This window comes from Gorilla gorilla, chromosome 6 (genome assembly GCF_029281585.2).
Source record: "Gorilla gorilla gorilla isolate KB3781 chromosome 6, NHGRI_mGorGor1-v2.1_pri, whole genome shotgun sequence".
Lineage (NCBI taxonomy): Eukaryota > Metazoa > Chordata > Mammalia > Primates > Hominidae > Gorilla > Gorilla gorilla.
Genome location: NC_073230.2, coordinates 158804382 through 158822088, shown reverse-complemented (window position 1 = coordinate 158822088; position 17707 = coordinate 158804382). Strand labels below are relative to the sequence as shown.

Sequence of the window (17707 nt, the reverse complement as noted above, 5' to 3'; positions counted from 1 at the left end):
GCCAGCAGAGCCACAGCACTGCAGGGCCCTTCTGTTGTGAGTGCCAGGGCCCTTGCTGGCTGCCTGAGCAAGGCAAAAGGTTCAAAACAGGAAGTCTCTGGGCAGCTATTCCCAGGTGCAGAGGGGAGCAGCGGCCACACAGGTGCCAGTGTGGCAGGAGCTGCAGTCAGAGGCGGCATCTCAAGAGCCCTGGGAGCAGGGGCCAGCCACGTGAAGCCCACGAGTGTCGCTGGCACAGGGAAGGGACACGAGGATCACACTGACCCAAGAGAAGGCCCACAGTGAGAAGGCCCCACTGAAGCATCCCCAGCAACAGGGACTGAGGCATCTGAGGCAGCCAGCCCACTCAGAAAGGCCTGCTGACTGCACTCCGGATGTCAAGAGCAACCTTGGGAAAAAGAAAGGCAGGAGTGCAGCACCTTCTAGAGCCTCCGCTCACTTCTCTCCTTCTAGCTCCAGCCGGAGTGATGGAAGAGGCTGCACTGGGAGCCGCCTCCCTGGGAGCCTACCCTGCCCAGCCTGAGAGTGGAGGCTACCAGCATCACCCTTCCCCTAGTGAAATCCATCTGTACTGAAGGGAACCCTGGGAAGGGGTCAAGGAAACCCTGTTCACCCCCACCACGGGGTCAGGTCTTCACCGAAGGGAGGCCGTACGGATTCCCAGTCGCAAACCCAAAGCCTTGCTGCCTGTGCCTCTGCTTCCATAGTTGTTTCAGTGTCTTTTTTTAAAATCACATACACTCGAGTAAGACTGAGTCTCCTCACCGAAGAGATCTGGCTGTATCCCGAGTCTCTGAAACCTTTGCTCCAGTCCCATGGAAGCGTGCCGTCCCGAGGATGTGGAGCCGCAAGGGCTCGCCAGAGGGATCTCAGGAGCTAGGCCTCAAGGAGCGCTGTTGAGTGACAGGTCTGATGCAGTAGCTTTTACTATTGGTGGAAATCGATGTTTTTTCCTTGAAAGTCTACCTTTCTAATTTCAGTAAACCAAATTAGATCATGTATGTGAAAGCACTTTGTAAACTATGCAGTACTCCAGAAAAGGCAGCCAAGCCCTTAATTATAACTCACCAAACAGCCAACTCTCATCTCTACCTTCTAACTGGCAAAAATGATTGAGCTCACTTTGAAGGACTAGAGAGGAAAGAAACTGAAAGACAAAAATCAGGTGAATACACAGGCACTTCCCCTACCCACCTCTGTTCCTGGCCCTGTCCCCTCATGAGTGAGAGCAGAGCTCGTTCTGTCAGCTTCTCTGAGCTCCTGGTCCTCGCTTAGGGACACACAAGACAGAGATGTGTTGAAATAGACTCTGCTTTATTCAGGTAGCAAAAGGTTAGGAATCAAACATGGTTTTTAAAACCTCCTTTCGTCTTTGAAAATAGAGGAGAGAACATCCCTGGGCCAGTCACAGTTACTGTACTTGGCTAAGCAGACACCTGTATGAGGGACCTGCCCCTCCACACTGTTCTGATAGGTACTTAGCACCCTAGAAACTCACCCTCTGCAGGAGAGAGAAGCAAGGGTCTGGAGCGCGGTCACATACTCTAAGGTATCTTCCAGGACAGGGGGCTGGGCTCCCTCATTCCCACCTGGAGTCGCTATGGCTATTGGGATCAAACTACCAGTTACATACTGGTTACTTGGAATGTCAGACCCGGTGGGTATCAGTCATCAGGGAGAGGGAGGGGAAATGCCAGGACACGTACATACGGATGCTGTCAAGACTACAGGCAAGGAGGAGGGTGGCGACAAGCGCTGGGACTCCAGCCAAAGCGGGAGTGCATGCTTCTTCCCCTCCCACAGCCCTGTGGTTTTTCTTCTTGTGAGACATAAACAGGAAGCCTCTCCAACAAGGGGGTCTCCAGCACTAGGGGCTGAAACTCAGCCAGCCTCTCCAAACAAAGCAAAGGGGCCAGCCTGGGCCAGGGCCTCTGATAAGGATGCTCACTGTGTTTCCACGGGGGTCCTGAATGAGGAAGTTCAGGAATAAGATGGCAGTCATCTTCTTCCTTCTTGGCCATTGGCTGACAAAGGGGAACGGAGCAGGCCTGTGCCCCTCGAGAAATTGGGTAGTGCAAATTTTATGACAAACAGCATTCTCAGTGGCCCCGCTGCACAGGGACCCCCTTTCCCACCACCTAAGGAAGGCACTGGACGGTGTCCTCGAAGCACGCTGATGCCGACGTGGAGAGGGCGAGTTGCTTCCCCTAGCTTCCACCTCAGCTCCAGAACTACTCCCACAGAGACCCACTCACGGCTGCTCACAGGATGGCCTCCTGCTCTGAGGGATTCTTCAAGGATGAAGAGGCCGCAGGAAGCGTGTGTGCTGGAACAGCACCTTGATGTGGAATCCCTGTGTGTAGGGCAGAGGCTACAGCCCCACCTAAAAAAGCCTTTCTCCCTCCCCTTCCACGAGTTCACATCCACAGTGCCTGACCTGGGCAAGTTCCTGAACGCCCATGGAGACGGTGAGGGGGAGAAGGAGGCCTGTGCATGCCTTAGCCACGCAGATAGTAACACCTCCCAGAGCTCCCGCACCACAGGCCTGTGGGGTCCCTCTGACCGCCAGACCCACAAGGCTGGGAGACATTTCCACAGGTCAAAGACAGAAAGCAAGAAAGGAATTCCTGACTAGAACTGAAAATGACACGAAAGCAACAGTGCTAAGGCTAAGTGCTGGGGTGGGGATGAAAGGGCAGGTGGGGTACTAGGGTACCTGCGGTACCAGGGAGGGGCTCGGACGCCAGCATCTACCCTGGGAATGGGAAGGGTACTCAGACAGCAGCTTCTACCCTGGGAATAGGAAGGGTACTCAGGTGCTCAGATGCCAGCATCTACCCTGGGAATGGGAAGCGGCAGACTATGGAGAAAGGGCCCATCCACAGGGGCCTGCGGCACAGCACAGGACCTGCCTGAGCCAGGCAGCAAGCAAGCTGGGATGGATGGCGCCCACTTCCTGCCTGTTTGAAACAAGTATCAGGCAGGGCAGAGAAACCCTGCCTGCTGACTTGCCTCATTTCCTGCCCATGGTTAAGGAAGGCAGAACCTAGACAAAATCATCCTCCTCCTGATAAGCGGCCTCCTGAGCCTGCCAAGACAGAGCTGCCCTTGGAAGGAAAAGTGCTTCACTTTAGGTGGAAGGAAGATGGGCGAGGAGGGTGTGAACCTAGCAGTGCCAGAAGTCCCTCTGTGCCCCTAGGGCGGTGGTTCTGTGGTTCTGAAGCTAGAGCAGGCCCAAAGTCCCTGGAGGAGGTTGTTCAAAGCCCTCGTCACTGAGCGCCCATTCGGGGATGTCTCAGTGGGCCCTGGAGATCCTGGTGCAGAGTCCCCAGGGCAGCTCAGAGAAGAGTGGACTAGCCTGTCGTGCAGATGGTGCATTCAGAGAGCAACTCCTACAACAAGGACTTTGGAGACAAATTCCTACCTGTCCCACTAAGGACGAGGATGGGGCAGATGGCAGCTAAGTCCACACTGCAGCCAGAGGTCTTTCAGGAGCTCGAGGCTCTCATTCACTAATCCTAGGGCAGATGGGGAGTCAGCAGGCACTTGGATTCTCTGCTGCCACTTCATGGAGAGGGAAACTGAGACACAAAGAGGAAGGGATTAATCAGACCACTGCCTGCAGCAGAGCTGGGGCTGCATCCCAAGCCTCCCAACTCCAACTTGGTCCCATCCTCTCCTGGGTAAACCGGGCCGGGCATGCCACGGGTCAAACGCAGCTCGGCTGTGCGGGAAGCACCAGACTCCCTGCCAGAAGAGCCCGGCTCCACCATCTGGAGCTGCAGGAAGAGAACTTTCTTGGGTGCTCTGTGCAAAGGGCTTGTGATTGTTTCGCCCTAAAGGAAGCCCTGGGAAGAGGTAGAGTTCCGCACGAGACCAAGGCCTCACTGCTTCTGCTGTGGGAGCCAGGGTAGGAAGTCCCAGAACAATGCCTCTGGGGGCTCTTGCAGCCAGGCCAGCTGTCCCTAGAGCAGGGGCAGCCTCCCCCTCTAACAAGGTGGTCTTTCCCATTCCCACTTAGGCTGTGGGCAGCCTCCCTGGAACATTCCCCAGGGATGTCCAACAGTCTCCCCTACCAGGACACTCCTCTTGCCACCAAAACGCAGGGGCTGAAACCTTTCATGATGGGGTTATTTTCTGGAGCACCTTAAAAATGAACTTGAGATACAGAACCTTCTGGCACATTTGTGTGCTGTGAGGCATGGCTGTGCTGAGTGGGGCCTCAGGAAACAGGTCATGCACCTCCTAATACCCCTGCTGCTCCGGGACGCCAATGCCCACTTCCTGGTGCTTAGAGACCATCGCCACCAGCAGAAGATCCTAGGGCAGCCTAGAATCTGCAGAGCCTGTCCCGGTGATCACAGAGGCATCTTCCAAGGCAGTCCCAAGGACTCCCTGTCCCTCAGGACATCCCGGGGGCCTCCTGGCTGGTGTGGGGGTACAGGAGTCTCTCGGGAGGCTCCATGATGCAGTCCTTCAGAACCTCCGCTGCTTCCCTGGAGGGCAGGATGGGTGGCTTCTGGGTCCTGGACTCCTCCACATAGAGGGCTCCCATCTCCTCCTTCCTGAGCCTGGCGCCTGTGAGGGAGGAAGGAGAATACAATTTGATTGACAGTGACCGCCTTCCACATCCAGCTTCGCCCAGGGGCTGTTTGGTGAGGAAAGCTTGGCAGAACAGACTGAAGTCAGGACCACGACTGCTCTTTGCAGCCCTCATCTGTTCCTACTCTGTTCATTCTTTTATCCTGAGATAGGGGATCTCAACTGGGGGCGATTTTGTCCCCCAGGGGCCATTTGCCAATGTCTGGAGATGATTTTCGTGGTCACAAATGGGGTGTGTGCTACTGGTATCCAGTGGGTATCTAATAGGTAGAGGCCATGGATGCTGCTCAAGTTCCCACAGTGAACAGGAAGGGCCCCCAACCGAGATTACCCAGCCCCAGCATCAACAATGCCAAGGCTGAGAGCCCTGCCTGGAAGGAGGCATCGGTGCGTAGTTCGGTAGTGTTTGGACCAATCTGTGCTGGTCCTGTTGTCCCTGTGGAAAGAGTAACTTGCACCAGGGCACACCTGACATCATTTTTTTCTCCTTAGCACCCACAGGGCTGGACACAGAGCAACTCACCCAGCCCTCTCTCGGCTTTCCCTTTCTCTTATCAGTGAGGGGTCTCTTTTCTTCTCCCCACCTGCCCTACTGTGGCTTCAGGGCCACCTTGCTTCCTACAGAGCCTCTGTCAGCCATGAGATCCAGTCCCATTTCTGGTGACCACAGACTCAGAGGTGAAAACTGGGAGCAGCAACAGCTGGAAGGAGACCAGCTAGAGACACCAGGAGAGAGAGCACTGCTCCATCCTTGTCAAGTGGCCGCGAGTGGTCTGGAGAACCCCAACAATGGGCATATTTTCTTTGGTTTTCAGTGACTACTTGAAGAGAAAAATTTCCTGTCTGTGGCTTTCAGTAACTTGCCCTCCCTTCTAATACAGCTTCCCCCTCAAGCAAGTTCTTGACCCCAGCCCTCCGGTCCAGAGAGGCTGTTTCTGTTCTCCCCTGCCCTGTGAGATTTCTGCCTGAAAGCCCCACCATCTCCTCCGCATCTCACCTCCTCCACAGCCACATGGACCTCTTCCCTCCTGAAAATTCGTGCATGGTCCAGAGTCTATACAGCCCCACTTAGAATGTGATGGCGCTGCCTGGGGCTGGTCAGCCCTCTCCTTACTCCCAGCAGTGGTCTTGATCTTTAACTAGTACCATTTGCACCACCTGCCAGGCATTGTCCTGAGTGCTTTCCACGCACAACTCATTCGGCAGATGAGAAACCAAGGCAACAAAGGACAGACTTGCCCAAGGCCACACAGCCAGCTGGGGGCAGAGCCAGCACAGCACTGTCACCAGGGCAGACAGGCTCTAGAAATGCACGCTCTCTGCACTAAGCCCTGCTGCCTAGAGCACATGTGCATCATCTCCCTGGCAGGGGTGCAAGCTCCTGGAGGGTGGGTGTCACGCATCAAGTACCCACTGGCCTAGCAAATGGGTGGGCGCATGACAGAAGCTCCACAGGCACCTGCAGTCCTGTCTTATTGGCCTCTGGCTCAGCATGAGGCTGCCTTGGGGGAGCTCTGCCACGTGTACTTACTTGCAGGGGAGCGGGCTGGCACCTGGGCACAGGCGTAGACATGGCTGAAACGCCGGCCTGAGGAGGTCAGGTACCAGTGCTGGATGGCGGGCTGGGGGTCGTACTCCGTGACGGCCACGCCGTTCACAGCTGTCATCATGAGCATGTTGAGCACCTCGTTGGAGAGCTTGGTCCTCTCATCGGTCCTGATCCGGTTCATGGCCTTGAACCCCCGCTCACAGCAAGAGGTGGAGATGGGCACACAGACCACCACGGCCATGAGCTTGCTTAGCAGGGGGAAGCGGCAGTGCTGGGCCAGGGCGTTTTTGCAGAGCATGGAGAACGGGAGGTGCTGGGCAATGGTTTTCAGGCCCAGCCACTCCTCCAGCAGAGCTTCCTCACTGTATCCTGTTGGGAGGGAGCACTCGAAATACCTGGCCAGGTTGAGAATGTCATCATTCCCGAAACTGGCAAGTTCAATCCCACTTGGCCAGGCCATGGTGTCAAACACCTCCATGTTCTTCAGCTGTGGGGGTCGGTCTGCGTCAAACCTCTGCTGGAGGTACTCAATCCCCGTCAGGACCGTCCTCTCCCTATCCGCCTGGAACCGCTGTTCCGCTACCTCCAGTTTGTCCAAGCAGATGCCGTGGAGCCGCCCATCCTTGAAGCTGGCGTTGAATTCTTCCTCTTTGGGCCCTGCCTGGTGACGGAGGCTCTCCAGTGCCACGTAGGCCCGGCCCAGCGTGGCGTTCACCTCTGTAATCAGCACGATCTCCTTCTGGCACACCTCGGACAGAGGCCTGTAGATGCTCAGGAAGTCCAACAGGAAGTGGCAGAACTTGACAAAGTGGAAGCCGCGCATGAGCTTCAGCATCCCTTTGGCCCGGTGCCCAATCTGGCCCCCAGCCTCTGCCACCCTCTGGAGGTGCCTGGCCAGGGCGGGCCAGCTCGCGAGCAGCGCGTGCAGCGTGCGCCTCCTGCTGGCCACCCAGCGGACCGCATTCAGATCCTTCAGGCGGATGATCTCCTGCTCCAGAGGCGCTGCACCTTCCTGCAGCTCGTTCAGCCTCTTGTTTGAGGACTGATAAAACTTGAAGACGGTGCGGATGTGCCGGTCACACTTCTTCACCAGATCGATGCTCCCGCAGGCGTCCACCACAGCCAGGTGCAGCCGGTGGGCCACGCAGTGGACAGGCAGCAGCTGCGGGATGACCTCCTGGAACTTTTCCACAAGGCCTCCTCTGCAGCTCAACATGGCTGAGCCATCCGTCCCCAGTCCCACCACCCAGCCAGGCTTCCGGAAGGGGATGTCCAGCTCATCCAGGGCAGAAACGATGGTCTCGAAGTACCCATCTGCTGTCTCACTGTAGAGAGGGGCCAGAGTGATGTAGGACTCTTTCACCTCCATCTGCTTGAAGTAGCGGATGTAAATCCCCACGCAGGCCTGCTCGGAGGCGTCGGTGGAGCTGTCCAGCAGCACGCTCACACAGGGCGAGTTCCGCACATCCTCCAGGATCTCCCTCTTCAGGGTCTCTGAGATGTACTTGATGAACTGAGTGCACGCCGTGCGATTGCGGTACTTGCCTAATATCACGGTCCCGGTGCTTTGGAGGAGCTGCAGGATCTTCTCGAAGTCATTCAGGGGCCTTGAGTGGTATGCGATGGAGTAGGCGGCATTGAAAAAGTGCTCCATGTTGGCCATGAGGTCGCTGGAGATCTCTGGAACGAGGGCAGTGTGAGGGGTGTCTTCCTTGATTTCAACCGTGTTGACACAGAGCCTGTGCGCTTTGCTGACTTCATGGTATTTTAAAGTCTCCACTTTAAAAGGCCCCGTGTAACCTCTGACTAACCGAGATGATTTGTCGTGGAGATTAGGTCTTTCTATGCAGGCTGAGCAGAAGAGTTTGGTCTCTTTGGGGTCAATTACTAACCATGGGAACTGCCCAAACCATGACCTCTGAATGGAACGGGGCCTGTATGTCCTCTTGATTCTCCTAGGTCCATCTCCTTCCTCACAAATGCTGGAACTGCAGCAGGAGGCACGGGCCTCCACGGGAGAGCCTGGAAGCAACGCGGAGTCTGCAGCCGAGGCCTGTGTGTCTGCCTCTCTCACTGCCACCATCTTCTTGTTCCCTTTGGAGAAAATTAAATCATGCTTGGTTCTGCTACCCAGAACTCTGCCATCTTCTATCAGCTAAGACACCCCCAAATTTAATAAGTACCCCTTAAGCAAGGCAGAGAAGATGAATGCAATCCTTCTTTCTAGAGATCATTAGTGGCGTCCACTCAAACCCTCACCCATTCTCATCTGTGAAAGTTCATCTGGCTCCCCCAGAGTTGTTGCTAATCCTTGTGAGTTCTTTCACCAGCGCCCCAACCACCCTATCCACACAGCCACCCTGGGATCACGTGACACCAGATACCAATAAGTTCAATTAACCCCCTTGGCCACAGAGACTGTTGGATAAGCAGGTGGCTTTCACTCTCGTGTGAGGCTCCACAATAGAATAGGTTAAACACCTGCCAAGGCTTTTACAAGCCTCAGAAGGAAGTAGGTACAGAAGTAAGTGTAGCAGCTACAAGCCAAGAAATTACTGATTGAGATACGCAAGACAACGAATTCTCACAAACCAATGGTGCTGTCACCGAGCACTGGAGAAGGAGGGAGAAGGGATGACAGGCTCACAGATCTCTGGGTCCCCTGGCTCCTCGAGACCAGTGTCCCCACGTACCTGCTCCCACCAGCTCTGCCACAGCCTCCATCAGCACTTCTGCTTACAAAAGGACCTGTGTTTTCCCTGTTTCCCAGACTACTCCACACTCTGTGGGCAGGGTTAGTTGCTTATTCATCTTGTCTACCCAGGGCCTCCTGCCAGGCTTGGTGCCCAATCGGCCCCCATCAGATGAGCACAGCTGAGCTCGTGCTGTTTGACTCATCATAGCTGCCTGGGCCCTGGCACATGTCCTTCAGAATGCTGTAGGTTTACACTCACCTGGAGGACGACCTTTCCCCCACTTTGGCCCATTTGGGTCCTTGATCCAGGGTGCAGCCCTCCGCTCCAGTTTGGAGATCAAGTCTGGCTTGGCAGCAGCAGGTCCTGTTGTAAGGATGAAGAATCATGCTGATGTCACTGCTGTGGCCAAATTGAGTAGCCCCCTCAAGCTAGACCCAGTCCCTGAAGTACACAGAGGTGTCTCTGGGTTCTGTCCTTATAAAGTCTAGTCAGCCAGGGGCAGGCTGAGCGCAAACCCAGAGTGCCAAAGAGGCAGTAAGGGGAGGGGCACCCCTCAGCTAGGATAGGGCTTCCTCAGATCCATGGGCCAGCCAAACACACCGGAGGGGGAAGGGTGGAAACAGGAAGAAACATAGGGACTAAGCAGGAGAGATGCAGGGGGAAACAGCAGCCACCCACAGCTGGCCCACGCATGTGCCCCTCTGCCCCCACAGCTGGCCCATACGTGTGCCCCTCTGCCCCCACAGCTGGCCCACACGTGTGCCCCTCTGCCCCCACAGCTGGCCTTTGTGAAGGTGACCAACTACATGGGTTTTTGAAAGGGGCACTTGGAGGGCCCCCTGAAATACCTACCACCTGCAATGGAGCCTGAAATCTGACTAAAGGAGATTTGTGTCTTTGGATTAAGCACTACCCTTTACTTAAAATAGGAATATTGTTCAGGGGTATGCAAATAAACCATTTCCTCTATTGAAAATAAAATCCATCACTATCTACATCATGCTTTTGTGTGTGTCTATGTGAATGTGTGCATAAACTTTCTGTGGAGAGCCACACAAGCAACTGGGCCTGTGGGTGCTCCTGGGGAGGAACTGAAGGACAAGGAAAAAGGGAGATTGGTTTCCACTACTCATCTTTGGATCGCTTGAATATACTTATATATATAATGATACATATATGTGTGTGTCAATATCTACATATTTACTACTAATAAAAGTATAAGTAAATTACTAAAGTGTGTAAGATTAAACATATATCCTTCTTAAAATATCTCTAAAATGAGGGCAAAGGAATAAAAATAACAACATGAGGTATAAGCCCAAGATAAATTGGATTAGGAATGCAAATCCATTTTTGGAAGGGAAGGAGACAAAAGAAAGAGAAACAAACAGAGCTGATCACCAAATGCCTGCAGAGGGGTTAACAAGGAGAAGCAAGCTGCTTGGTACCAGAGAATCCCAGAAAGATTCAGAAACTGCAGGCAACAGGTATGGGAGAACGTGGTGGATGGGGAATGGGTGGGAGCAGTGGACTGGCTCAAATCTGACAGAGATCTGATCAATCCCAGGTCCTCTCACCTATTCCAGGAAACCAGGAAACACCACCACCACACCCCAGAGGAGAACAGAGGTTTGGTCTACAGAAAAACTTATCCAGAAAGGCTCCAGACCCCATATACCACGTACACAGAAAGGTGAAGGGGTGGTGCGGTACTGAAAGCAGGGAGATCAAGTCATGTCTATGGACCAAGGGGTGCACTGCTCGACTCCAAGAATGCTGGCTGGGCTTATTATACCCTCCAAACAGGAGATGGGAAGCGTTTTCTTTGGAAAAATGGAATTGCCCTTCCCTCTCCCCTCAAAAGATCTATGGACACTGACTTCTGTGGGTTCTTCAGTAAGAAGAACTGGTCACCCTACAGTGAAAAGTGAAACCTACTCTTGATGCTTCCCAGCCATGCACAGGTCTGCAGCCATGCACAGGGCTTCCAGTCCGTTTCTAAGGCTTACTCGTACACAGGAATGAGCCGAGAGATAATTATTTAAGAAAAGCCTCTAACATGAAAGAGAGAAACCAAAACAAGTAGGAAAAGATTTGGAAAAACTTGAAATACAGCAGGAAGCAAAACAAAACTTCAAAATAATGAGAATTAATACTCCTAGAAAGAAAACTCATGATAGCCATTCATGAAAGAGGAAATAAGAGTGTTTAGCAACTAAAAAACCCAACAGAATAAAAAAAATAGCATTGTTAGAAAATAAAATGGAGGAAATGTCCAAGAAAGTAGTATAAAAAAGATAAAAGCAGAAAATAGGAGAAAAAGACACAAACAGAAAACCAGAGACTCAATCCAGGAAGTCCAATATCAAACTAATAGGAAGGAATTTCTGGAAGAAAGAAAAGAGAAAATAGGAAGAAATCATACAAGAAAATTTTCCCAAACAGGGAAAGACCAGTTTCCACATGGAAGGGAAACACCAGATACCCAAAACAAAAGATTAAAAACACACTTTATATAAAACATCAAGGTATATCATTAAAAATTTGAGAAAATTGAAATCAATTTCAAAAGCTTTCAGAGTAGAACAAATATGTCATGTTCAAAGATTCTGGAATAAGAAGGCACTAGACCTCTCAATAGCACCAGTAAAACCTAAAAGGGCAATGCTTTCAAAATGCTGAGGAAAAGTATTTCCAACCTAGAATCCTATACGCGCAAACAAGTTATCACTGAATCATGAGGGAAGAATATGATGTTTTTAGACAGGATGTGTCACAGAAAGAAGGCCTCCCCTGCACCCTTCCTTAGGAAGCCACTGGAAGATGTGCACTAAGAAGATGAAGACGTCAACCACAAAAGAAGAGACAGACTCGGGAAATGGGAGAGAGACAAAGGCACATCTCAGACCACAGGTGTGCCGCAGGCCTAACAGCTGCCTGGGTCAGACAGAGCAGGGGAGGAGAAGGCCCCGGAGCGAAGTCTCCAGAGAAAGAATGAAATGGAGAGATCACAGGATGTTCCGTCACGTGGAAAAGACTCTTCGGAGGAGTTTTATAATTCCACTGGACAGTCTGGGAAGAACTGATGAGGGTAAAGAAAGTGAGAAAAATGAAAAAGAAGAAACAATTTTCCAATTTGAGGGGGAAGAGTCCGACAATGAAGGCAACACCATCACAATACACCACCTTGTTCAGCAGTAAATCACACATAATCATAACTGGGCAAATAATTTATACCAATGTAACCAACAAAGTGTGATGTACCTGTTCTGAGAGGATGGAGGGAAGAGAAGCGGGGGCCCAGGTGATGTAACAGGGCCGTATCTCCATCTTCCACAGTAGGAATCAATAGAGAATATCTAAAATCAATAAATCAGGAATACAATAAACATAAGCCACAGGATATGAAAGTGTGATTCCGGCTGCCTGCTCCGGCTGAAAGCCCCCAGAGCAGGAGCCAGCTCTTCCGCATTCCAAAGCCAGACACGGACACATAACCTGGAAAGAGAATGGCTGAGGGCCAGGGGCTGTGGCTCCAGCCTGCGCCCATCGAGAGGAGTCACAGAGCTGAGACTGAAGGAGCCAGGAAGTTGGGCACCAGGGATGTTTCTGGAGAGCATTGTCAAGGATATTGTGAGCCTCTCTGACTGTGGGGAGTGGTGGGTGCGCCCTTTCCCTTAACCTGACCTGTATCTCTGGGAGCCGTGAATGGCCACGAGTCCAGCCCTGGATAAGACTAAGGTAGCCATGGGGTGCCTTGGAGGTGGCCATGTCGAGAAAGGCCTACAATCCCAGGTCTGGGAGAGCACAGGGTCTGGAAGTGCTTCTATGGTTCAGATGTGGGCCACATGTGGAATGAGAGGAGGCCTGGCGTTGTCTGTGGGGCCTGCCCGTGACGGCTGGCTACCAGTGTGATACTCCCCTGTGAAGGCGCCTATATAGACAGGCTGCCAGGGCAGACATTCACCCATGTCCAGGCAACTGCAAGCGAGAGGGTCTCAGTGCCTGTCGGGGGTACTGCAGAACCCACAAACACCCAAAGAAGAGAACCAGCTTTAAAGGACTACAGCTCTAAGTAGCTGGTGTCAGATTACATGTCAAATGAAACCTTTCTTATACCTCTCCCACCCACCAACGCCATTTCCACTGAGGATGAGTCAGAAATTCTGAAACCAGCAGGGGGTGGGAGAAGAGGAGCCCCTTTCTTCCTATGGCATGAGTCCAGATTCTACAGCCGCAGCAGGTTGAGGCGGGAAAGGCAAGAATTGAGTGTTAAATGAAGTCCAGATTTTCTACTACACAGAGACAGGGCTTTTGTTTCCTAAATTTTCCTTTTGGTAAATCTCTGATATAATTTCAAATTTACAGAAAAGATTGAATAACACAAGGAACTCCAATCATTGACATTCTGCCCCATGTGTTCCAGCATGCTTGTGAGCTCACAGGCACGCTCTCCTGCTGGGTCTATACATATAGCTACAATATTTTTCTGAACCATTTGAGAGTAAATTGTTTGCATGTCCCTTTATTCCTAAATACTTCAAGTGTATTACCCAACAAAAAAGGACCCTTTCATAGGTAGTAGGTGGGATTTGAACATGGGCTCCAGGGCCCTCACCCTGGCCTAACCTCTACCCCTTGAGGTGAGGGGACTCTGAACAGGATGAGAGGTCACACTGTCATCACGTTACTTTGCACAGCAAAGGGAGATTAGCCAGTGGAGCCGACCTAATTACACAGCTCTTTAAAAGCTGGTGCTGTTCTCAGCTGGCAGCAGCCCAGGAAGTCAGAGCTTCAGGGCACGTGACGATTCCAAACACTGCTGCCGGCCTGAGCACGGAGGGGGCCACAGGGAAGCACCTGAGAGCAGCTCCTGGGCTGAAAGTGCTCCCCGCTGACAGGCAGCAGGAGAACCCCAAGGAGCTAGATTCTGGCAACAGCATAAGTGAGCTCAGAGCCTCCAGACAGGAGCCTGCCTGGCCGGCCCCTTGGTTTGGGCTAAGACTCTAAGCAGAGAACCTGATCAGGCCCACCTGGACTCCCGACCTGCAGAGTTGTGAGATAATACATGAGTCTGTAGTCATTTGAAATGGGGCAGCAGAAAGCAAAGTTATAATATAACCAGAGTTATAATGATCAAAACCAGGAAACTCAACACTGATATCATACTATTATCTAATCTAAGTTCATACTAAATTTCTTCACTTGTCCCCAGAATGTCTCTATAGCCCAGCATCTGTCCTAGCATCATGCACTCAAGTTGTCACACCTCTTCGGTCTCCTTTAATTGAGGTAGTTTGCCAGCCTTTCTCTGTCTTTTTTTGATCGGGACACTTTTGAAGAGTTTTGTACCAGGCATTGCGCTCACTGAAATTAGAACAGGAAGATTTCATGTTATTTGAGTGTGATAAGAAAAAGTTCCAGGCCCTGCCTAGATTTAACCCAGAGGGTGAGAAAGAAAAGGCCCCCAGAGCTGACATGCTCAGCGGTGAACGGGAGGATGCAACTGTTTTATGAGCGCGTCCTGCTGGAGTCCGTCCCTCCTAAGATAATGTCCACATACGTTATTTAGAAATAATGCGGGCAAATTACTGGAAGAAACAGCTACAAGATTCTGGGGAACAGGACTTTGTAAAAGAGAAAGGTGGGACAGGGGACTATCATTTTTCTTTCTTTTTTTTTTTTTTGAGATGGAATCTGGCTCTGTCGCCCAGGCTGGAGTACAGTGGCACGATCTTGGCTCACTGCAACCTCCACCTCCCGGGTTCAAGCGATTCTCCTGCCTCAGCCTCCCGAGTAGCTGGAACTAAGGGCGCGCGCCACTACGCTTGGCTAATTTTTGTATTTTTAGTAGAGATGGGGTCTCGCCATGTTGGCCAGGCTGGTCTCGAACTCCCAACCTCAGGTGATCCACCTGCCTCAGTCTCCCAAAGTGCTGGGATTACAGGCGTGAGCCACCGCACCCGGCAGAAATATTTTTAAAGAATAATTGAAAACAAACAGGGACCAAATGTTCCCAAATCTGTTTGCCTCCATTTATATTCCCTTTGGGTACTGTCCACCTTTGACTGCCACTGGCGCCACCACCCTGGCCCCAGGAATACCGTACCCTGATGGTACCTCTCTGAAGCTGCAACCTACATCTTATCAAAACCTCTTCTTTTTGTTCCCTTCCAAACAAATGAAATGGAGGGGAATTTTCAGCGTTTTCTATGACTTAGTAATGGAAAAAGGAGGGCACATTAACTGTGGCGAGTGCGTGCACACACCCACAAACACCCACATTCCATAACAGTCCATAACAATGGTTTGGCCTACAAAGGACTCCTCATCCTTCCAGGCTAACTTCACCAAGGGCCAGCAGGCCCTATCCCATGAATCCATTCTGCAAAAGCCACTCTAGCCAGGTGCAGTGCGTGTGCCTGTAATCCCAGATACTCCGGAGATGGAGGCAGGAGGATCGCCTGGGCCCAGGAGTTTCAGTCCTGACTGGGCAATATAGAGAGACCCTATCTCAAACAAACAAATAAATAGATGCCACTCTAGCCCCTCACCTTGGTTCTTCTTTCTCTAGCTCCGGCTGCCCCCACTTGGAGGCCATCATCACATGTCCTGCCGTGGAGAAGCTGGGGGACTCGAACTCCCCCGCTCATCTTCTTTAGGGCCCTCCCACTCAGTGTTGTTTTCCATCAGTGACACAACGCCTTCCCCCAGCTCTGTAAGGCCTGGCTGTAGTTACCGACTTCTCCTGTGGACAAGAAACTGCCCGCCTGCAGTGAGTGGCCACTCAGCATACGATGACACCTTTACAAATAAAAGCAAGGGCTACCCACATAGTCCCTATGTTGGCCTGTCTATTTCCATTAATGACAAATATTAGTTTCTTAACAGTGGGATGTAATTGAGATTTCTGGCTGCTTTTCGGGAAGAAGCAACAGACTTCATCAGATATGGCAAGCCAGGTGCAGTGGCTCACGCTGTAATCCAACACTTTGGGGGCTAAGTCAGCAGGATCACTTGAGTCCAGCAGTTTGAGACCAGCCTGGGCAGCAAAGTGAGACTCCATCTCTACAAAAAAATTTAAACATTAGCCAGGTGTTGTGGCATGCGCCTGTAGTCCCAGCTACTTGGGAGGCTAAGGCAGGAGGATTGCTTGAGCCCAGGAGTTCAAGGTTACAGTGAGCTATGATGGCACCACTGCACTCCAGCCTCGGTGACAGAGTGACAGCCTGTCTCTCTCTCTCTCACACACACACACACACACACACAAAACTGAGTTCACCCCAAGAAGAAGTTTTGTGTTCTATTTACAAAAAAATAATTAAAAGATAATGCAAAATAATATTTGGTTTTCAACTCTTAAAGCATTTGTTATGGAGGGTAAAGTGTGGGAAATAAAAAAAAAAACAAGCCAAAGTAAAAATAATAATAACAATTAAAGAATCTCCACTATGTTTTAACACTACTTTATATCCCAATTTAATACTATTATATACCACTTTTAAACATACAAATAGCTTATGCCAGGCCCTGCCCATAGTCTCCAGGCTCCTTAAGATGCTTCTATATCTCAAACATGAAGAACTGTTTAAATTCGGGGATAGTTAAAGGATAACCAGAGATCCAATTAAAGTAACTGAAAGGAATCACACACATGCAACTCCGTTTCTAGACTCCCATACCTGTCTCAATTTCACGGACAACCGGAGAGGCCAGGCCCACCCCCTAGAAAGCCTTTCTGATTCCTGCCTCTGACCCTCAAGGAAAATGAGTTCCCTTCCCTCTGATTACATTTTTTGTTCATCCAAATAAAACTTAAAGACCTTAGTTAGCTGAGATTTCCCTACTGCCTAATTTACATAAATGAAGAAGAAACTGATAAAATGTTTCGATCTTGCTCTGTCAAAACACAAAACGTGAGGAAACAGGCACAGGCTAAACAATCCTGGCCAGCCCTCCCTGCACTGCTGCAGAAGCTGCCCTGGGCCGGCAACACCATCGCCTGGTACCTTCACAATCGCCCGGGGGCTTCACAGTGAAACTGAGTCGCTAGTGCCGATTATGTTAAAGGAAAACCCAACTTTTTGTAGAGGGTATGCATTTTTAAGACAGGTGTGAATTTCGCCCTCACTCTCACTGCTCTTCAGTACAGCACGGGCAGTGATACTCTGAAGGGATACACCTGACCTAGGGCATGACGACGAAACCTCTGTCACCACAAAATAAATAATTTAAGTCACTTCTGAATGTTTGGGGAGCCATTTAAAAATTATGAACAATGACAAAAACATGTTGGCCAGGTGTGCTGGCTCATATCTGTAATCCTAGCACTTTGAGAGGCCAAGGCAGGTGGATCACCTGAGGTCAGGAGTTCGAGACCAGCCTGGCCAACACGGTGAAACCCCGTCTCTACTAAAAAAACAAAAATTAGCCTGGGAGGCAGAGGTTGCAGTGAACCAAGATCGTGCCACCGCACTCCAGCTTGGGCGACAGAGCGAGACTCTGTCTCCAACAAAAAAAGTTGTCTTTCCATCTTGATGCTTCATAAGAACCTTGCTAATCTGCCAGAAAGAGGCAAAGAGAAGATAAAACAGCAGATGCAGGAGAGGACAGCACCATCCTGAGGAGTAAGAAGCACTGCCCTCTTCCTAATCTGCCAAGGTCCAAACCCCATGACTCCCGTGCTGAAGGCTGCCAGCCCTTGCCGGTGCCTGGCCAGGATGCAGGAGCCTTAGCCCTGGGCTGCACAGATAGGGGTGGCTCTGCCAGGCCGTCCCCTCCATCATGGCTCAATGCCCTTCCTCCTTCTGATCCACCTGGTTTTGAACTCAATTAAAACATTTCCTACTCTACAAAGGCT

At 51.3% G+C, this 17707-nt stretch overlaps 1 protein-coding gene across 7 annotated transcripts in view; it reads right to left on the bottom strand.

The window, feature by feature from the left end:
- The window catches only part of ZNF862 (zinc finger protein 862), a 32967-nt gene that overhangs the window by 2873 nt on the left and 12387 nt on the right, over nucleotides 1-17707 (bottom strand). For 6 of the 7 annotated variants that reach the window (XM_019031303.4, XM_019031302.4, XM_055392352.2 and 3 more), the window contains 3 exons: nucleotides 9106-9210; nucleotides 6134-8245; nucleotides 1294-4578 (listed from right to left, as the gene is read on the bottom strand). In XM_019031303.4, coding sequence (XP_018886848.2) covers nucleotides 4403-4578; nucleotides 6134-8245; nucleotides 9106-9210 — 2393 coding nt within the window. In that variant the 3' untranslated portion in view covers nucleotides 1294-4402. Of the gene's footprint in view, nucleotides 1-1293; nucleotides 4579-6133; nucleotides 8246-9105; nucleotides 9211-17707 lie in introns of those variants that run through there. The other variant, XR_010134782.1, reaches the window with a different exon arrangement.